At 34.8% G+C, this 18,543-nt stretch overlaps 1 protein-coding gene across 1 annotated transcript; it reads right to left on the minus strand.

Moving 5' to 3' along the window:
• Positions 1-304: 304 nt before the first annotated feature.
• On the minus strand, positions 305-18,303 carry TYRP1 (tyrosinase related protein 1). The gene is given in 9 exon segments (XM_033123522.1): positions 305-510; positions 1,352-1,498; positions 6,426-6,605; positions 8,757-8,924; positions 13,573-13,777; positions 16,447-16,499; positions 16,502-16,624; positions 16,627-16,767; positions 17,863-18,303. Coding segments are annotated over 9 exon segments (1,605 nt in total). The 5' UTR covers positions 18,245-18,303.
• Between the last annotated feature and the right edge of the window lie 240 nt (positions 18,304-18,543).

An 18,543-nucleotide genomic window follows, 5' to 3' on the forward strand; every position in this document is an offset into this window, starting at 1 on the left:
CTTGTTTACATTGTTATATAGTAGACCTTTAAAATATGCCAAAAATCTTGACACTTTCTGCTTAAATACCATGGAGTTGGTGCAACCTACCATTTTAAATAGAGCTGGAAAACAGAGCCCACTGAAAAGATTGTGGCTCTCCTCAGCTCTGGAAAATAACATCTGGAACTTTAATTCCAGCATGTATATGCATAAGGAAGAAAGTAACAGAGTGAAAGGAAATATAGTTAGTAACTCAATCTATTATTTTTCAACCACAGGTTTGTGATAGATACTAATGCATAAAAGAATAAGTATTTTATCGTTAGACCATTGACTGATTAGGATTGTTGAGTCTTTCATATTCTTCAGTATAATGTTGATACTGATCACTGAGGAGAGGCTGATTTGCTTCATCCATCTTGTTTCTGGCACGAATCAGATAAGAAGCACCCACAAAAATGACTGCAACCAGTAATAAAGCAGCAACTACTGCTATGGTAACAATCTCTGAAAAACTAAAATTCCGACCTATTTGAAAGATAAAATGAGAGCAAAAAATAAATAGTATAACAGTTGATAAAATAGTTGACACCAAAAATTCAGTATCCTAATTTAGGCACTTTACAGAAATCCTCATATTGAGGATTAGGCAATTAAGTCACATTGCCTATTATAGCATTTGTCCTCTTGAAGGCACTTCCTAATTTAGCATAATGAGTAGACCCTATTGGGATAGTTACTATTATTTTCATTCTAACCCTCAGGAAATGACAGCTCAGAGTCTGAGTTATTTGCCCGAAGTCACTTGCTTGGTAGGTAGTAGAGTTGGTTTTGGAGCCCAGGTCTTTCAGAATTCAAATCCTATGTTCTTCCACTATATTCTACTGCCTTTCTTGAGAAATAAATACAAAATTAAACAAGAAAGTCTTGAATTTCAAAATGTCAGAAAAAAACAGCTCAGAGTATCTCACTCTCTTTTTTTTTAAAGGATAAATAAATGGAGACAAAATTATATAGCAGAAAATTAGGGCATATTACACAGACCTAAGCTCAAAACTGATTTTCTCTGCTTACTAAAAATGTTATCCTCTCTAAGCCTTGTCTTCCGTATTGATGAAAATTATAATACTTATCACAGAGGAATGTAAGGATTAAATGAGATAGCATGCTATATAATCAGCTCAATATCAGGTCAGAGTGGGCACGCAACAAATGTCAAATTCACTCTCTTTGTCCCCAAATAAAAGTCTAAATGAAAACTACATCCAAGTGGAAAATATAAGCCTCAGAAATACTGTGTTTACTTTACTTTAAAGGTAACATATTTGCTTTGGAAATTTCCACAGTAAAATAGATTTTCAATACTTACTTGGCCATTGAACTTCATAAGTATATCCTAGGTTGTCTGGAGCAGTAACAAACATTTCTGTGTTGGTAATTGGCGGCCAGAATGGCACCATATTGTATTGCCTATTATGTCCAATGGGGGCATTTTCCATTGGAAATGTGGATATATCTAAAATATGCCAAGACACCTTGTTAATATTAATATATTATTATGTTCTGATGTCCTTAAATATTCAAGGATAACATTAACACATTCTTTCATATTTCACACTGAATAAAAACATAAAGTTTTACTACAGCAAAACCGACAATTCCATAAAACAGATTTCAAATTCTTTGAGTACAGCACTAACATATCATCTAATAGAAAAAAGAAAGTTCAAAAGCGGGAAAGTTTTAGTGTTTATCATCTATGATGACCATTGATTGTTTTACTTTTAAGTTACAGAAACTTTTAAGTTACATTAAATTTAATTTGAATAAAATTCATTAAACATTTCTCAAAGCTAAAGGAAAGATGGACCTTTAATTTGCTGTAGCATCATCTGTAATTTAAATTTGAGGCAGTGTATCTAATGGAGGTTTCTCCTTGACTGTGAATATTTCTGTTTAGTGTTATTCATTTATTCTTTTTTACTTTTAGAGAAACAAATATTAACTTATTCCTCTGGTTTTACTCTGATAACAAACACATTTAAATTTTTGAGTCAAGGTCCTGGAATTCTAATTGCTTTCTGCGACCCTTCTTCTTTCTCCAGTCGTCTCCCCTTGTCCTCAGTTTCGCCGTCCATGGTTTCAGTTACCTGTAGTCAATCATAGCTCGAAAATATTAAATGGAAAATTCCAGAAAAAAAAATACATAAGTTTTCATTTGTGTGCTGTCTGAGTAGTGTGATGAATCCTTGTGACCTCCCTCTCTGTCCTGCCTCGGAAGTGAATCATCCCTTTGTCCAGCATATCCAGTCTATAGGTACCTGCCTATGAGTTCCTTAGCAGCCCTCTCAATTATTGTCAACTGGAAAATAAAATCTGGAACTTTAATTCCAACATGTATATGCATAAGAAAGAAAGTAACAGAGTGAAAGGAAATATAGTTAGTAACTCAATCTATTATTTTCAACCACAGGTTTGTGATAGATATTACAGTGGTAAGTACAGTGGTATTATAGTGCTTGTGTTCAAGTAACCTACATTTTACTTAGTAATCACCCCAAAACCATTCATATAACTTTTATTACAGTATATTGTTATAATTGTTCTTTTATAACTAGTTATTATTGTTCATCTTACTGTGCCTAATTTATAAATTAAACTTTATCATAGGTATGATAGGAAGAAATACAGTGTATACAGTTGTAGGGTTCAGTACTATCCACTGGTGGTCTTGGAATATATGCTCCGGGGATAAGGAGGGTCTACTCTATTTAAGTACAAATCACAGGCATTTATATCACTAGTGAGTTTCTGTCATCAGGGATGAAAGTACTGAAATGTTCTTTGTGGCAAAAGATTGTTGTTTTTGGTTGTTCTTCTATATTTATGTTAGTACAGTTAAATACCAAATGGAATGTTACAAAACCAGAGTGGGAAGTGGGTTTGGGCACTACATTCGTGGAATATATATTAGAAGAGGTGGAATATGTGAGAAAGCTAGTGAAATATTAGATTCTGTTTATCTGGACAGTTACTGTGATCACGTGAATCACAGAAGAATATTTTATAATCTAGTTTGAAGAACAGTTGATTATAGAAATGGCAGGTAGTGTTTATATTTTGTCACTTTAAATTTACTATGTATTAATGCTAATTAAGTATTTAGCTATTAAAATCTGTTGAGATCCCACTAGTGTCAGGCACTGGTCTAGTCATGTGGGTGCCGGCATTGAACAAAACAGATAAAATTCCTGTCCTTAAGGTTTTGGTATATTATTATTATTTATTGAAGTTAGATAGCAAAGTTAAAACTTAGTTTTTTACATTTCTCATTTTACCTTTACTGAATCCTGACTTAATTAGCCTCAACCCAGTTCAGCTTCAGCTGTGTGATAAAGTTATGTCCATTAAAAAGAATGAAGGAATGACAGTAAAATAACAAACAATAGCAGTTGGATTATAATGTAATGCCCCTATGCAAGACCCTTTTATGGCTCTCCATCTCTCTTAGCATTAAATGCAACGCCCGTCAGCATCTGCCCCCTGTTATCCCTCTGACCTTGTTATCTCCCTCCATTTTCTCCTCCTCTCCACTCTGCACCAGTCATAGTGTGCTCCTTTCGTCCTTTGTTTCAGGAGGGCTTTCAATGTTTTCACAGTACCCCCTATCCTTTTTCCTGGTTTTATTTTTCTACAAAGCCTATATACCATCTACATACTATTTATTTACACATACGTATTGTCATTCCTGCCACCAGATAGGAAAGTTCCAGGGCAGAAAATGTTTTTTTGTGTTTTGTTTGCTACCATATTTCCTAGAATATTACCTAGGAAATAGTAGGTGCTCAATAATATTTTATAGCCTTATTGAGGCATAATTGACAAATAAAATTGTATATATTAAGGTGTACATGTAATGATTTACAGCTGGCCACGTGGTATATGAAAAGGTACTCAACATCACTAATACTTAGAAAATGCAGATCAGAACCACAATGAGATATTATCTCAAAAATGTTAGGATGGCTGTTATCCAAAAGACAAGAGATAGTAAGTGTTGGCGAGCGTGTTGAGAAAAGTGAACCATTGTGTACTGTTGACGGAATGTAATTATTAAACCATTATGTTCAACAATAATTGGACAACCAAAATGTACAACCATTATGGGAGACAGTATAGAGGTTCCTCAAAAAATTTAAAATAGAACTACTATATGATCCAACAATACACTTCTGGATGTATATCCAAGGGAAATGAAATCAGTATCGCAAAGAGACATCTGCATACCGATGTTCATTGAAGAATTAGTCACAATAGCTGAAATATGAAATCAAATAATATTTGTTAAGGGATTTAAGTGTGTGTGTGTGTGTGTGTGTGAGAGAGAGAGAAAGAGAGCGAGAGAGAGCGAGAGAGAGCGAGAGAGAGAGAGAGAGAGAGAGAGAGAGAGATTATTTCTCTTGGGACTTAATAAGCAGTGATTGGCTTGGAAATGGACTAAGTGCTTCTTCTGAAAATGCACTGAACTTCCATGCTACTATATTTAAACCTAAATTCATATGATTCTCAGTCGAAAAAATGGAATTGAATTAAATGTGTACATGTACACACAATTTAGTGACTAGACATTAACATATATTAAATAGAGTTTGGATGTCTGCATTGTACTTAACTCTTAACGTCTAATGAGAGGATTCTGTCATATACATTACAATGTGAATGACTGTAATTTCTTTCATCTGTAATATGTAGTTCTTGTTTCATTTGACCCCAATAATTCTGTAATATTTGAAGCATAATCTATCTACCTACCTACCTTGGATACATTTTGAAAAATAATTCTGGCCTCCTCTCGTAGACTTATTTTTTACAAAGACTTGTGCTGTATGGATGTTTAAAAAATTCTCTCCGTTTTGTTCCCCGCCTTCCTAACATAGTTGTTCTACGACTATTTATTTATTTTTTTAGTTTCGCTTTCATTCAACTTGTGTTTACTTTGGCTTGTCCACTAAGTTTACTTTGGCTTGTCCACTAAGTTTATGTTGAAAGAAAGCTCACATAGAGATTGCTAGCTTACCCAAGATTCTCCATTCCTCTGAGAAGCTAACGTCCATCACATTGTGCATGGATGAATAGCTAAAGCTGTACATTGCTGTCTCGGTCCCAGAAGTATATGGTATGTTTAACAAAGTTTGTTTTGTTCATTCCTAAACCTATTAATTCCAGTTTACTTGTTATTGTAATAAAAAGTAATCTAGACAAACATACACAAAGTGATGATTATAATTTTAAAAGTAAGAGATGTTGTTTTTCTAATAAATAAATGCTTTTGAAAGAATTTTAAAAGATGAATGGCTGAAATATTGCTATAGAATTAGGAGTGATTATAAAGGGTTAGGGAAGCATTATGAAAATCTAGAATAATACTGAGCCCAGACTACATCTGAAGGTGTTAATTTCTTGTTTTGCTTGAAAGAAATAAACACTATAAATTACAGATAATTCATTATGATTGTATCTATGTATATAAATACATGAAAAAAATGAGGTGGAACTCCAATCAGTGAATTCATAGCAGATTGACAGGTGAATAACAAAATACATAACTTATTTGCTTGTTGAATGATTTTTCTGATGGAACAAACTATTTTTTTTTATCAACTCATCAATAATGGTTTAATCAGTTGAATTAAAGGTTTCTGCTGTACACACACATACGGAAACACTCACAGGAAAATAGCTGACTAGCTGAATTAGATAAATAAATAGATAGTTCATCTCCCAATATTATGTTTATGGGCATGATGAAATAAAGGCACAGAAGCCAAATTTAGAACACTTTTAAAATATGAAAATTTATGCTGTTTTAACCAAAAGAACATTCTGTGTTGGAAAAGTAATAAGAGCTTCTCAGCTGAGTAGAAGTGAAGAGAAAGTAACTTTGTGAATAATATTTTAAAGAATGCATTAAAATGAACTTAAAAGAGATTTTCTACCGTGTGATATAGAAACCAACATTAACTGTTCACGTTGAGCAATATTTTCTTTTGTGAGAGGACATAAAGGAATAAAATCAAAACTGTGGATCATGAGTATAAATTTTTGCCTTTTGTTGTATCCTAGAAGAGCTCTGTATGATTTTCCTATTCATATTAAAAAGCAAGGAGAATATGGAAGATATGAGGAAGAAAACATTGGGCAATATAGTAAAAATGAGAAAGGATTATTTACCTGTTTACTCCTAATCAAAGCTAATAAATATTATCTTATAATAAGAATTCTGAGAGACTTCTTGTCTGCATTTTCAAAAGGTTTGGAATATTTGGAAATGGCTACATATTACAGCTGTTTTGAAGTGTAGTTTATGTGTGTCAAAGTGATAACTATGCCATCCGAACAATCTTTGTTGCTGAGCCTGCAAAAAGCATATGAAAGTGTCTCACCAGCATTATATCTCCTCAGCCATTCATCAAAGACTGCATCAGTGAAAGTATGCAGGAGGATAAAAATAGGATCATTTGGAGATATATGGGTTTGTCCCCCTGTTCCATTCAGGAATAGATGAGCCAAGTTGTGAAGGCTTCGAACAGCAGGGTCATACCTTCCTGTGGGATCACTGTAACCTAGATATAAAAATAGAATGACAATAGTAAAAACCATTATATCTTACTTTTCAAGTTAACAGCGATGATTATATCGAGAAACAATTTTTCCTAAGGTTGTCAGGCCAATTTTTGCCTAAATATAATAGCATTGTTTCTCTGTGCCTATGGCTGGATGACATTTGTTTTTTATACCCAGAACTAGGTTAGTTTTAAGCTGGTGGCATGACATTCTAAATGTAGCCTCCAGGTTAAAAATAATGACCTGCAAAAGGATACCAGTCAAAATATATAGAAGCCTCTATTTCAACATGGCAAACATTGTTCTACATAATAATGGAAATCTCTAGCTTCTACTAAAAACTGCTGACACAATTGGGAGAACACTGCTCTGATTGTCCTGGAACTTACATTGCCAGATGTTACTTTAGTTTCCTACCTTATTGCTTTTGAATGACTATCAGCATGTTTATTTTTGGAAAGTTATTTTCATGGAGAAGTTACAATTTCTCAGAGATTTTTTAACACCTCTGTACTGGTTTAAACATCTGGAAAGCCTCCTGTTGAAACATTTATAGAACTTTTGATAATGGTCTCTCTTCGGTATTATTTCCATATTATATATTATGTATGTTTCACATGTATATTATATATCCCTATATCATATATAATATACATGTCACATATTATATATCTCATTATATATCATCTTATGTTTCTCATGTATGTACACCTATATTATATATAGACAGGAGAAGATGAGGATAGATCACAAACAAAAATAGAGAGTTTATGATATGAGATGGAGTTATATGTGTGTCTGTTTGGCTTGAAGAACCAGAAGTGGGAGGTCAGGGAAAGGTTATATATTATAAAATAAAATTAGAATTTAAAATACATTAACTCACTTGCATAATTATACTAATTCATTTATTCATTTTTCATACATTTGTTCCACTATTATTTTTAATAAAAAAAGTTTAAAGATTGCCTATAATATACATGGCATGTGGCTAGGACTAGTCTTTTGATAAATTCTATGCCTATAATATACATGGCATGTGGCTAGGACTAGTCTTTTGATAAATTCTATCAGGCAATCAGTATATGTTGTCTTTTGATTAGACATCAATAAGACACACTCTACCTATTCTTTTAGAAATCGGTACTTATAGTCTTAGTTTATATATACGAGGTTAGTCATAATATATTGATTATTTATTGAATTATCTCCAAGTCAGTGATTCATATAATGTTATTGAAATTAATGATAGAACAGAAAGGCATATAATTTTGATAATGAAAGGGAAGAGAGTTGAAAATAGTTATCTGATTTATACATTGACTATCTCAGGTCATTGGGACAGAAGAGATCAATTCCCGTTTTTTTAAGGTAAATTTGAACATTAACGAGCTTATAATAGATAAATGTTTTTCTATTCTTTTAAAACTTTAAATATGTGTGAAACATGAATTCAAGGTATCCAAATGTATTGTATAAAGAAAATGAACTTAGAAAATTAAAAATTTTGAATTTGTGTTGTGTTACTAAGTAGCTGAATATCTTGGGAAATTTGTTTCACTTATTTGGAACTCAGTTTCCTCAGCTTCAAAATACACTGAATTAAGTAAGGAAAACACAATTAAATATCGCTAGATACTAATGGAATTCTCATAGACCTTTAAAAAAAAGTTGCAGGACGATACAGACCTAAATAAAACAGATGTTCTTCCCAGTGGCGAGAGTATTTCGCCCAAACCAGGCTTTATTGAATGTCAACTAATTGTTCAGAATTTTTATTCTTAATTATTAAGAAAAAAAAATTAATAAGCTTTCAAAGTTTTGAACATTACTTGCCTATACTAGAATTTGATATACTTGTATTAGCCAGCCACCTACCAGAAATGTCAACATAAATACTTTTTAGGTATTTAAGAGATTGAAGAACAATTTCCAAAAGTTTCTCCTATGATAATTAAGTTTTAATGGTCTGACACTTTGAGAAAGTTCTGAGCAGAGAATTGTGATTGCATCATAATAGACAGCATCATTCGCATAAACTCCCAGGATCAATATGGCATTCCACAATTTTTCAAAGAGATCTGAATTCAAATATTTTAGTTTACCATAGTAATTAGATCAATTTAAAGCACAGATTTTTGTTTACTTGCCTTCCACTGTGTTTCGGAAGCTGTTTGTAGAATTGGAATAAAAAGGAGGTGTGTCAAATAAACCAACTTCCAAGCACTGAGCGACATCCTGTGGTTCAGGGAGACGTTGCACCATCGGTCTAGCCACATTTCCAGCTGGATTTCTCCTAATTGGCCCACCTTCAGTGCCTGGAAAAAAGATAGGGTGTGCAAACGTTTATAGAATGCTTAGAGATCTTATCGTTGCTCTTTAAAATGTTATATATAGAATGAACACTGAAAGAAAGGTTTTTCTTGATAGAAGAAATTTTTGAAAATTAAAAAATAATGCTCATTTAGGGGCACTAAAGTGAGAAAGTCTAAGTTATCATGTCAACTTCTCTGAGAAGAGTAGACATGTGATACATAAAATCGTCTGATGGAAAAAGTGATGACAACAATTGGTAAATAGGTAGAGGTCCTGGTATTTGTTAAATCAACATATGCTTCTTTCACAAGAATGTATTAAAATGGAAATTCCATTTAATTCCAATTAAAATTGATTTTTGCCAAAATAATCTCATAAACCTGAATTCCACACTGAAATCTATATTTCATATATATGTGTGTGTGTGTGTGTGTATGTGTATATATATATATATATATATATATATATATATATATATATATATATAAAGTTTTGTACTTGAATGCTGTCTGTTTCAAACCCTCAGAAAAATAAAGGAAACCAATCTTCAATTTCAGTCAACGCATTTTCCAGCAAGTGATGTCAGAAATAATTAAAAATTTTGAAGGGCAGCAAGGCAAACTGGTAAAGAGCTGTGATATTAAGGATACTACGATAGATGTCTCTTAAGAGAGGGAGGGAGGGAGAGAGATATCTTTCCCAGTTGGGTGGCTCCAGAAAGAGGCCTGAAGGACTGAGGAGAATTGCCATATGTGAAAAAGGAGGTACTTTAAAAGTCAAACGTTTTAGGCAGAGGTAGTAACGAGATGATAAGCTTTCTTCTGTCTATAATGTAAGCTCCCCTCAGTGCAAGAATGCTGTCTGTTCTTGCTCATCATTATATCCCCCAGTCCTGGCGCAGTGTCTGGCATATAATGGTCGCTAAATAGTTGTTTGGTGTATGTCATATGAGAGATGATGTAAAAGAGGGCCTGTTTGGGGACTAGCTTGCTTGGGGTATGTGGCAATGTAAGAGAGCAGCGATGGTCATAAAGATGGGAAAGTGGAACAAGAAACATAATGTAAAGAAATCAAAAAGCAAGATGAGAAAGTTATATTTAATTCAGGAAGTGGGGAGAAACCTTAGTAGGGGCGAGGAGAGGAGACAGGTTAGGAACATTTTGTATTAGTCCTCCCCAGTGGTCTCCAGAGAGGAATGTGGTGCCCTAGAGGGGACGTGCAGAAGAACCCAATGGGGTTGGAGACATATTACAATATCTGCTCATTTTCATTGTACCTCATTCATAAAAATTCCTGACTGTATGCTTTACAGTTAACATAATGATTAGTACCTGGTGAGTTGGTCTAGCTAACTTTATATAATATAAAAATAAAAATATGCCTGTATTGGTACTGCAAAGTGCATGTACATTTTTTAGGTGTACATTATCAAAACTTTCTGATAACGCTTTCTAAACTATCAATTTAAGCTCATATTTTAGGGATTACTGTTCATGGAGCTATCGACACAGCCTAAGAAAAAAAGTATTGATTACAATGAGCTTCAAAAACACTGCATCCTAATTCGTCCCCATGGAGTTTTATAGTGCAGGACTTTGATGGTAAGAAACTAGTTGAACGAATTTAATTTTAATCCAGTGATTTTAAAATATATTTTTACATAAACAACTTCTGCCATAGAGCCTGTTTATTAAATTAAAATAAAAAAAATTCAAGTACAGTTGACATTCAATATTATATTAGTTTCAACCTTATGACCCAGCACTTCCACTGTTGGGTATCTATCCAGAGAATTCCAAAATGCTAATTCAAAAAAAATCTATGCCCCCCTATGTTTATTGCAGCACTATTCACAATAGCCAAGACATGGAAACAACTGAAGTGTCCATCAGTAGATGACTGGATTAAGAAACTGTGGTACATTTATACAATGGAGTATTACTCAGCCATAAAGAAGAACAAAATCTTACCATTTGCAGTGATATGGATGGACCTAGAGAACATTATACTAAGTGAAATAAGTCAGATAGAGAAAGACAAATACCATATGATCTCACTTATATGTGGAATCTAAATAATAGAATAAATGAACGAACTAATAAGAAACAGACTCAGAGACATACAGGAAAGGTTGCTAGATGGGAGCGGGGTAGGAATGAGGGAGAAGACGAGGGGGTTAGAAAGCACTATCGGTAACCACAGGATGGCCACGGGATACGAAAGACAGTTTGGGGAATATAATAATAATGTAAAGATTTTGTAGGGTATCCGATAGATACTTGTCTTATTAGGGAGACCACCTCAGGGATGATGTAGATGCCTGATCACTGCACTGTACACCTGAAGCTGAAGCTGAATTAATACTGAAAGTCAACTATAATTTTACATATGTGTATATTCACAAGAAATGGAGTGCAGCATATGGAATAGAGAAAGTGGAAATATAATGGCTGTATGCGATGTCAGAGGGGTAATAAATTGGGTCAGGGGTTTATCACTTTTTGAGGGGTATAAATGATAAATGTCTAACTATTACAGTGTTTTGTACACATGAAACTAATAAAAAATATATTAGTTTCAGGTGTACAGCATAGTGGTTAGACATTGATGCAATTTACAAGGTGATCCCCCCAATAAGTCTAGTACCCATCTGACACCATACATAGTTATTATAATATTATTGACTATATTTCTTATGCTATACCCTACACCTCCATTCCTTTGCACCTATTAGCAGCCTATGATTTGTAGTCCTGTGGAATTTGCACGCAGAAATGAAAGAAAAGTTCTCAGTGTCTGAAAGAGAAAGTTGGTTTGAGAAGTATTGTGAAGAAACAACAATGTTTTTCATATGATGAATTAAAGAATATTTTAGTGGCTAGAAAAATGTTAGGGGTAAATAATTCACTCTTTCAGTTTACATTCCGAGTTTCATGCATTGATGGAATATTGGAGAGAGACCATGCAACAAGCATATGAAAACTTAGGGATGGAATGTCTAAGGAAGATTTGATTTAAAGATGTACATGTACGGTTGTCCTGTAAAAGATGATCAAAGAAACCACAGGAATGGATAATTTTATTAAAGAAGAAAAGTAGAAAGAGAAAAAGAATAACTGAGGATTAAATAAAATATTAAGGCATTTAATGCCATATCAGACACATAATGTGTGTTCAATAAAATGTTAGTTTCCTTTTTCCTTTCACTGGCCTAATAAATAAAATATCTGGTATTATATCTTGAACTAAGTCAAAGAGTAATCTTAAAATTTGTTTCACCTAAAATATGCAACTTTAATTTTTCATGAAAATGTGTGACAGAGTTATAAGATGTGTTATGTTAATAGACAAGAAAAACTGTGATGAAAACAAAATCACTTCCTATGCTGTAATTTTATTTACCTATTTATATTGTGCTGTATTTTAGTATCCAATCATCAGGGTGATCAGACAGTGTCTGGAAAACTTCCAGGCCAAAGTACAATAGCCTGGTTATAAAGAGTTGAGTGTTTTGGTATCTAAAGAGATCTCGATCCTCAATTTCATTTTTTCACCCAAGGTGGGACCACTTACTCAGCATGCCAAACAAATAAAAATTGATTCTAATTTTTAAGCTTCTACAGAAGAAAATTTCAGTATATTACTTCTCTTATTCCTAAACACTGCTAAATAATCTTCTAATGGTGAAACTCTACCTAATTCCTTTGTTCCATTTAGATTATTCTCTTTTTAACTTTAGAAAATAATTTGACAGTGGATGCTTTGAAGAATATATGCAGAATAAGTATGTTATGAATAGAATAAATTCCCATAATTCTAGTTTTAGTATGGAAGAACAAGAGTTCAAAATAGCCCGATGAAGTTCAATACTTCAAAATGCCTGAATACGTAAAATAAGATGAGCTATGGAGATGCTAATAATTAAGACTTGTGTTAGTAGCACAGGGGCCGATGATAACATGATCCAAGGAAGGGAATAGAAAGCTCAGGAACAGGTCCACATGTAACGGAAATTTGAGGTACGGCAGAGGTAGTGTTCAGATCACCAGAGAAAGGCTGCTAGGACACTGGTTAAGCATTCTCTTTTTGTGTTCACTTTTTGAAAGCTGGAACGCAGCTAGCTGGCAGACGTCTTCTGTACGTCTTCCTTTTCTTAAAGGTATTCTCCATATCACTGTTGGTTTTTAAACCTCTGCCTAGATTAATATATCATATCATATCATATACCTGTAAATGTATCAATTATTATAATTTTTTACTCCAGGGGCACTTCCCACTCTATCTGCATATTTCAGATTTTGTAGGCAAACATTTTCTGATACAAAGCCCATGACTACTAAGCAGTGCTGAGAGTACTAAGAGGAGAACTTTACACAACTGGACATTTCCAAAATAAGAAAAGTAAGCCTGCACTGACCAGATTGCTCAAGAAAAGCAATGTGAAAATTTATAGGCACTTTTGTTTCCTTTGGCACACCTTATAGATTGCCTCAAATATGCTAGTTGTTCCAGGGATATCTGTACATTGATTTTCTCTAATGAAAGCAGATTTTAGTCTGAAATCCTTAGTAGAATGAAGGGCCATCAGGCAGCACATTTAATCTCTGTCTAACAGGGAATGTGCACTCCTAGGTGTCATTTGGAACTTACTGTTACAAAGGGTCCCTAGGGTATCATAATCTTCCAGGGATTCACAGATCACTCGCCATTGAGAAAAGACAGAGTTCGGGCTTATAAGACTGGAGTCAAAGTTGCTTCTCGATCCCATCAAGTCATCAGTGCAGATGTCACAGGTGTTCTTCCCAGTGGCGAAATTCCAGTAAGGAAGGGAGAAAGAAGGATCCTGCAGCATTTCCTAGATCACAGAAACTCTGTTAGCATTCCCTGCTTTTGTTTGAAGTTCTCCCACTTTGCTTGGTTTACTCCCTGGCAGTCTCTTTCTATTAGTTCTTTTCAGCCACTTAGGAACCAGTTAGTGTGTCTGAGGGGTTGGAGGACTTAAGTTTAACAAAGCTTCTAATTTACTACATGGAGTCACTTCAGGCACTAGAGGGAATGAAACTCAATTCATTATACAGAAGTTCCTGCAAATGATTTGGGGGAGGCAGAGCAGGGGAAAGGTCTTCCTTTTCTTTTTTAGACAAGTAATTAGGTTTCTATTGATTATGCCAAAAATTGTCAATAATAACTTCTAGTCCTTGACATTTCCACCCCCTTCCATTTTCCTGTATCCAATTCCAGCACCACTAAGTATTGGTATGGAGCCAGATCCAGCCTTGAAATATAGTATGTGGAACAATACTTTTTGTTTCATTTCTGTTTTTAGTTGACATTGAATGACTTTAGGTGTTTAGATTCTAGTTTAGCCACAGGCTACCAGGCTCTTTCACACTTACCTTACATGCCTGGGCTCTAAAGGTATTTTACTTAGAGACCTCTGCTTCAGAATCTACACTGTGAAGACTCCAGTTTCTGCCTGACACTCATACCTATAGGAAACGCTAGAGGGAAACAGAATATTTCTCTGTGCATACTTCTCTTTAGACCGGAGACCTAGTTTCCATTTAGAGCTGATCTCAACAATTTTAAAAAATGCTGCACTCAAGATCACATGCTTATTTTATTGGGTTCCTTAAAACATATATTTATTCAGCTTGTTATTTCCCATTCCTTTTGGCCTTTGGGGAGTTTTATTTATAGTGTCGGATTTAAATGTAGGGATTGCCGTTGTTTTATTCCGCCTCGCATGCATTTGGTACTTTACTGCCTTTTCACTTTAAACCCTTTCTAGGAAGCATTTCCTTGTCTTCGGGGTGTTTTAAAGAGCCTAAAGCTTTCCAAGGCATCTCCAGTTATTGATCTCCAGGGACATAGAGTCCTCATTTAGAAGCCAATGTTCTGGTTCACAAATATTAATGACAGCTTCCAAGGGATTATTAAGAGTCAGTTCGTGGTTCAACAACTGACATTTGGGTGCTGGAGCATATTCATGTGGCATTTCAACAGTGCATTACATTTACATTGCAATTTGTTGGATCTCCTGTGCTGTGGGGTTTAAAATCTAAGTCATAGAGGTTGAAGTTTGCACAGACAAAATTGAAGCTTTTAGATACTTTCCAGCTGCCCTTTCATTTTGGTGTGCTCATGGGAAAATGACCTGAAGGCATGAAGATCTGGAGTCGATTCCAAATGACAGATTTATCTACACATAATCTACTAAATGTCTTACTTGTAATCAGAGCTATAAAATAAAGTTCAGGATATCAGATGAATTCATTCAGTCACTCTCAAATACATATGGATACACTACTTTTATATAAATATTCTGTATTTTAGTCCATTAATTCTTTCCTATTTATTTTCTTAAAATAACGCTGGGCACACACATACTACAGATCAATAAATGAACACCTTTTTAGATATTTTCAGGTTAACTTTTAGATTTTAACTTGGGAGGGATTCGTTGCTGTCATTTCACATAGAAAACAGGTTTAATTTGTGGATTTTCTAGTTGAGATCTAATCATTCAAAAATTATAATACTTTTCTTAAGAAACAGCAATTGCTAAAAGAAACAATAATATAGTATTTATGTTCACAGATACTTTAACATGTTTTGAGCTTATCTGCTTAAACATAAGCGAGGAATAACTGTTTGTGTTGAGGTTCACTTTATGCCAAATAAAAAACAATGCTTTTTAAATAAAAAATTATATCTAAATAATATGATGTTTTTATAGATTTCTTCTATAAGCCTTAAAGTGCTAGAGGGCATGGCAAAAAAAAAAATGGTATTCAATGAAAATATGACAATATAAATGGAAAGGAACTGTTTTCATCATTTAAACCCTATACCAGGTGTGTCCAAACTGCAGTCCGTGGACCACCTGCGGCCTGCGATCCATTTTTTATTGGTCTACAGCAAATTCCAAAAACATATTTAGTTTACTTAAATAAACCAGGTGAGGCAATACGTACTTCACCTTGAGTGAGTGGCCCGGCTGTTTGTGTATTTTACCGCATATGGTCCTTGGTGAAAAATGTTGAAAAATGTTTGGACACCCCTATATTAGCAAGAATCATCCACTGGTATGGTAAAGTATACATTTGGGACTTGGAAGAGTGACAAATCCATACACACTGTTTCATCCAAACCAGGAGGGGACATTTTTTGACATTTGAGAGGATATATCAAATGAGATTCTTTTGTTGCAAACTATGTGAGAGTCATTGTTTCAATTACAGATCTGTAGAACATGTCCAATGCCTTAATTCACACCTAGAATGTCTCATTTGGCTTCCTCATCATTGAGATTACTTTCTTTTCACTTTACAAAAGATTAAGATCAATTCATAAGTAAACATTTCATACAGGGAGAAACTTAGAATGTCAAAGGCAGGTGAATAACTTAAAATTGTTTTGTTATCACACTTTTTGATCATTTGGAACACAATGAATCAAACGACTTACAAACAAGGCACCTTGTCTATAAACGATTTGAACATTGAAATGTTTCCTGCATACCTGCATGTCTCTCTCCAACTGCAGTAGGTGGTATCTGTGCCACGTGAGAAAGCTGGTCCTTCGTGGGAGAAATCCACTTCACTAAAGCTTTCCTGTCCTGCGCCAAGGAAAGTCTTTTTGACAGAATAATAGTGTATCCAAACAAAGTAATTATAAATGGAAATGTTCTCAAATTGTGTGTGTTGCCATCTGGCCCCAATATTTCTTCTGATCTCTTGGTGGCAATGACAAACTGAGGGTGAGTTGTATTCTTTGCCATATCCAGGGCCCGGACAAAGTAGTTTCTTTCTTCTGTACTTAAGTCCAGAAGGTTTCTCCTGACTTGAGGGATACAAAATTCAAATATGAGAACCTCAGCCTTGTGGAGATGGGTAGAGACTGAGCAAAATAATTTTGTAACATACCATCCCATTTACCCATAATGATAATTTGCATATGTGTTACATAATTTAATACTTTGTAAAATACCCCTTTTCCTCCTCTCTCCCTCTCCTCCCTGTCCTCCTCCCTCTCTCCCTCCCTGTGTCCTCTCTTTTCCTCCTTCCTTCCCTCACAAACTTACTCTAGAAATCCTATTAGCTTTCTGTTATCTATCTCTGGACTTTATGCTTATGTTCTATTTATTTCTGTTTACTATAGGCATTTTTCTTGGAATTTTATCCATTTTTAATATTGTGAATCTTGTAAAAATGAGGTATGTAGTACAGCATAGTGGTTAAGGCCAGAGACATGTTCTACCACTGCACACACATCTCTAAGCCTTGGTTTTTCATCCATAAAGTGTTTATAAAAATAGTATCGCTTTACAGAGTTAAAACTATTATATCAGAGCCTAGCTCATAATAAAGACTCAATAAAAATTTTGTTAAACCCTAGGTCTGGCACATAGAAAGCAATGAAGTTTTCCTGGCTGTTACTGTTTAATGCTTTGCTATTTATTGCTATTTAGGCTTCAGTCCAGGCTCATCATCTAAAATGGCTGAACTTGATCATCACAGTGAGAAATTTCTTTGTGGGTCAGCAAGGGTAGTAGGAGAGGCTAATGTATTACAGCTAGACAGATCTCAGTATGAATTCTAGGTTTTCCAAGTACCATCTATGTGAATCTGATCCTGCTGAACCACACCTAAATACTTAATGTAACTACCGTGAGGAATTACTGAAAGTATAGTCATAAACATCCAGCACTGTTCCTAGCATATAGTGGCCGTTCAACAAATGTTTTGGAAAAGAAATATTAGTCAGATGATCTGAGCTTCACCATCAACTCTTTAAATTGAATACATTTCTTAATCTCTCTAAGCCTCAGTTTCCGCATCTGTGAAGAGAGGACTGAGCTATGATTTCCAAGTATCCTTTCAGCTCAGTGATTTGGGTCTCATGCAGGACTGTTTATCCATTCCTATCCCCACTTACCGGTGAGAACCCTCTCATTGCAGGCAGCTCCTCTCCATCCAGGGCGGCAAGTCCCACAGTTGTGTCCTGAGAAGTTGCCATTGCAGTGGCATGTCCTATTGAAGAACCGTGTGGGCCAGCCCTCGCGGTCATCTCTGCCATCGTGCCGGTACTGGGGGCCGTGGGGTCGCGAGTCTGCAGTTATTGCCTCACACCTGCCCCTCCCTGACGAGGAGCCACAGAGGTCAGTCCCAGGCCCAGACAGGGGGACGAGGTCTGGGCAGCACACGCCGTTTCTCAAAGCCTCAACGGTGGCACATTCTCTTGGAAACTGAGCCCAAGCCTGCTGAAAAAACAGCAGGGGCAACATGTATCCTAGAGAGAGGAGTCTGTGAACTTTCATTCTGCTTGAAGCGAAGCTCTGGTTCTGCAGTGTAGAGACTGAGGCACATAGATAAAAATCAAGCTGTAAAGGAGAAAGCAAAAGGGAATTATGCAAGTTTTTTATTTCGTATTGTGATAAATGGCATAAGCCCTTTCCAACCTACCTTCAAAATGCTTTTCAAATCTGTAAAATGACATTTCAAACAAATAATAAAACAGTAATTTACATTTAAAAATTTGACATGTATAATACCTATATAATTAAATCCTCTGTCCTAGTCTTTTCGTTTTCTTCATTTTTAATTTCTATTTATATAA

This window comes from Rhinolophus ferrumequinum, chromosome 12 (genome assembly GCF_004115265.2).
Source record: "Rhinolophus ferrumequinum isolate MPI-CBG mRhiFer1 chromosome 12, mRhiFer1_v1.p, whole genome shotgun sequence".
Lineage (NCBI taxonomy): Eukaryota > Metazoa > Chordata > Mammalia > Chiroptera > Rhinolophidae > Rhinolophus > Rhinolophus ferrumequinum.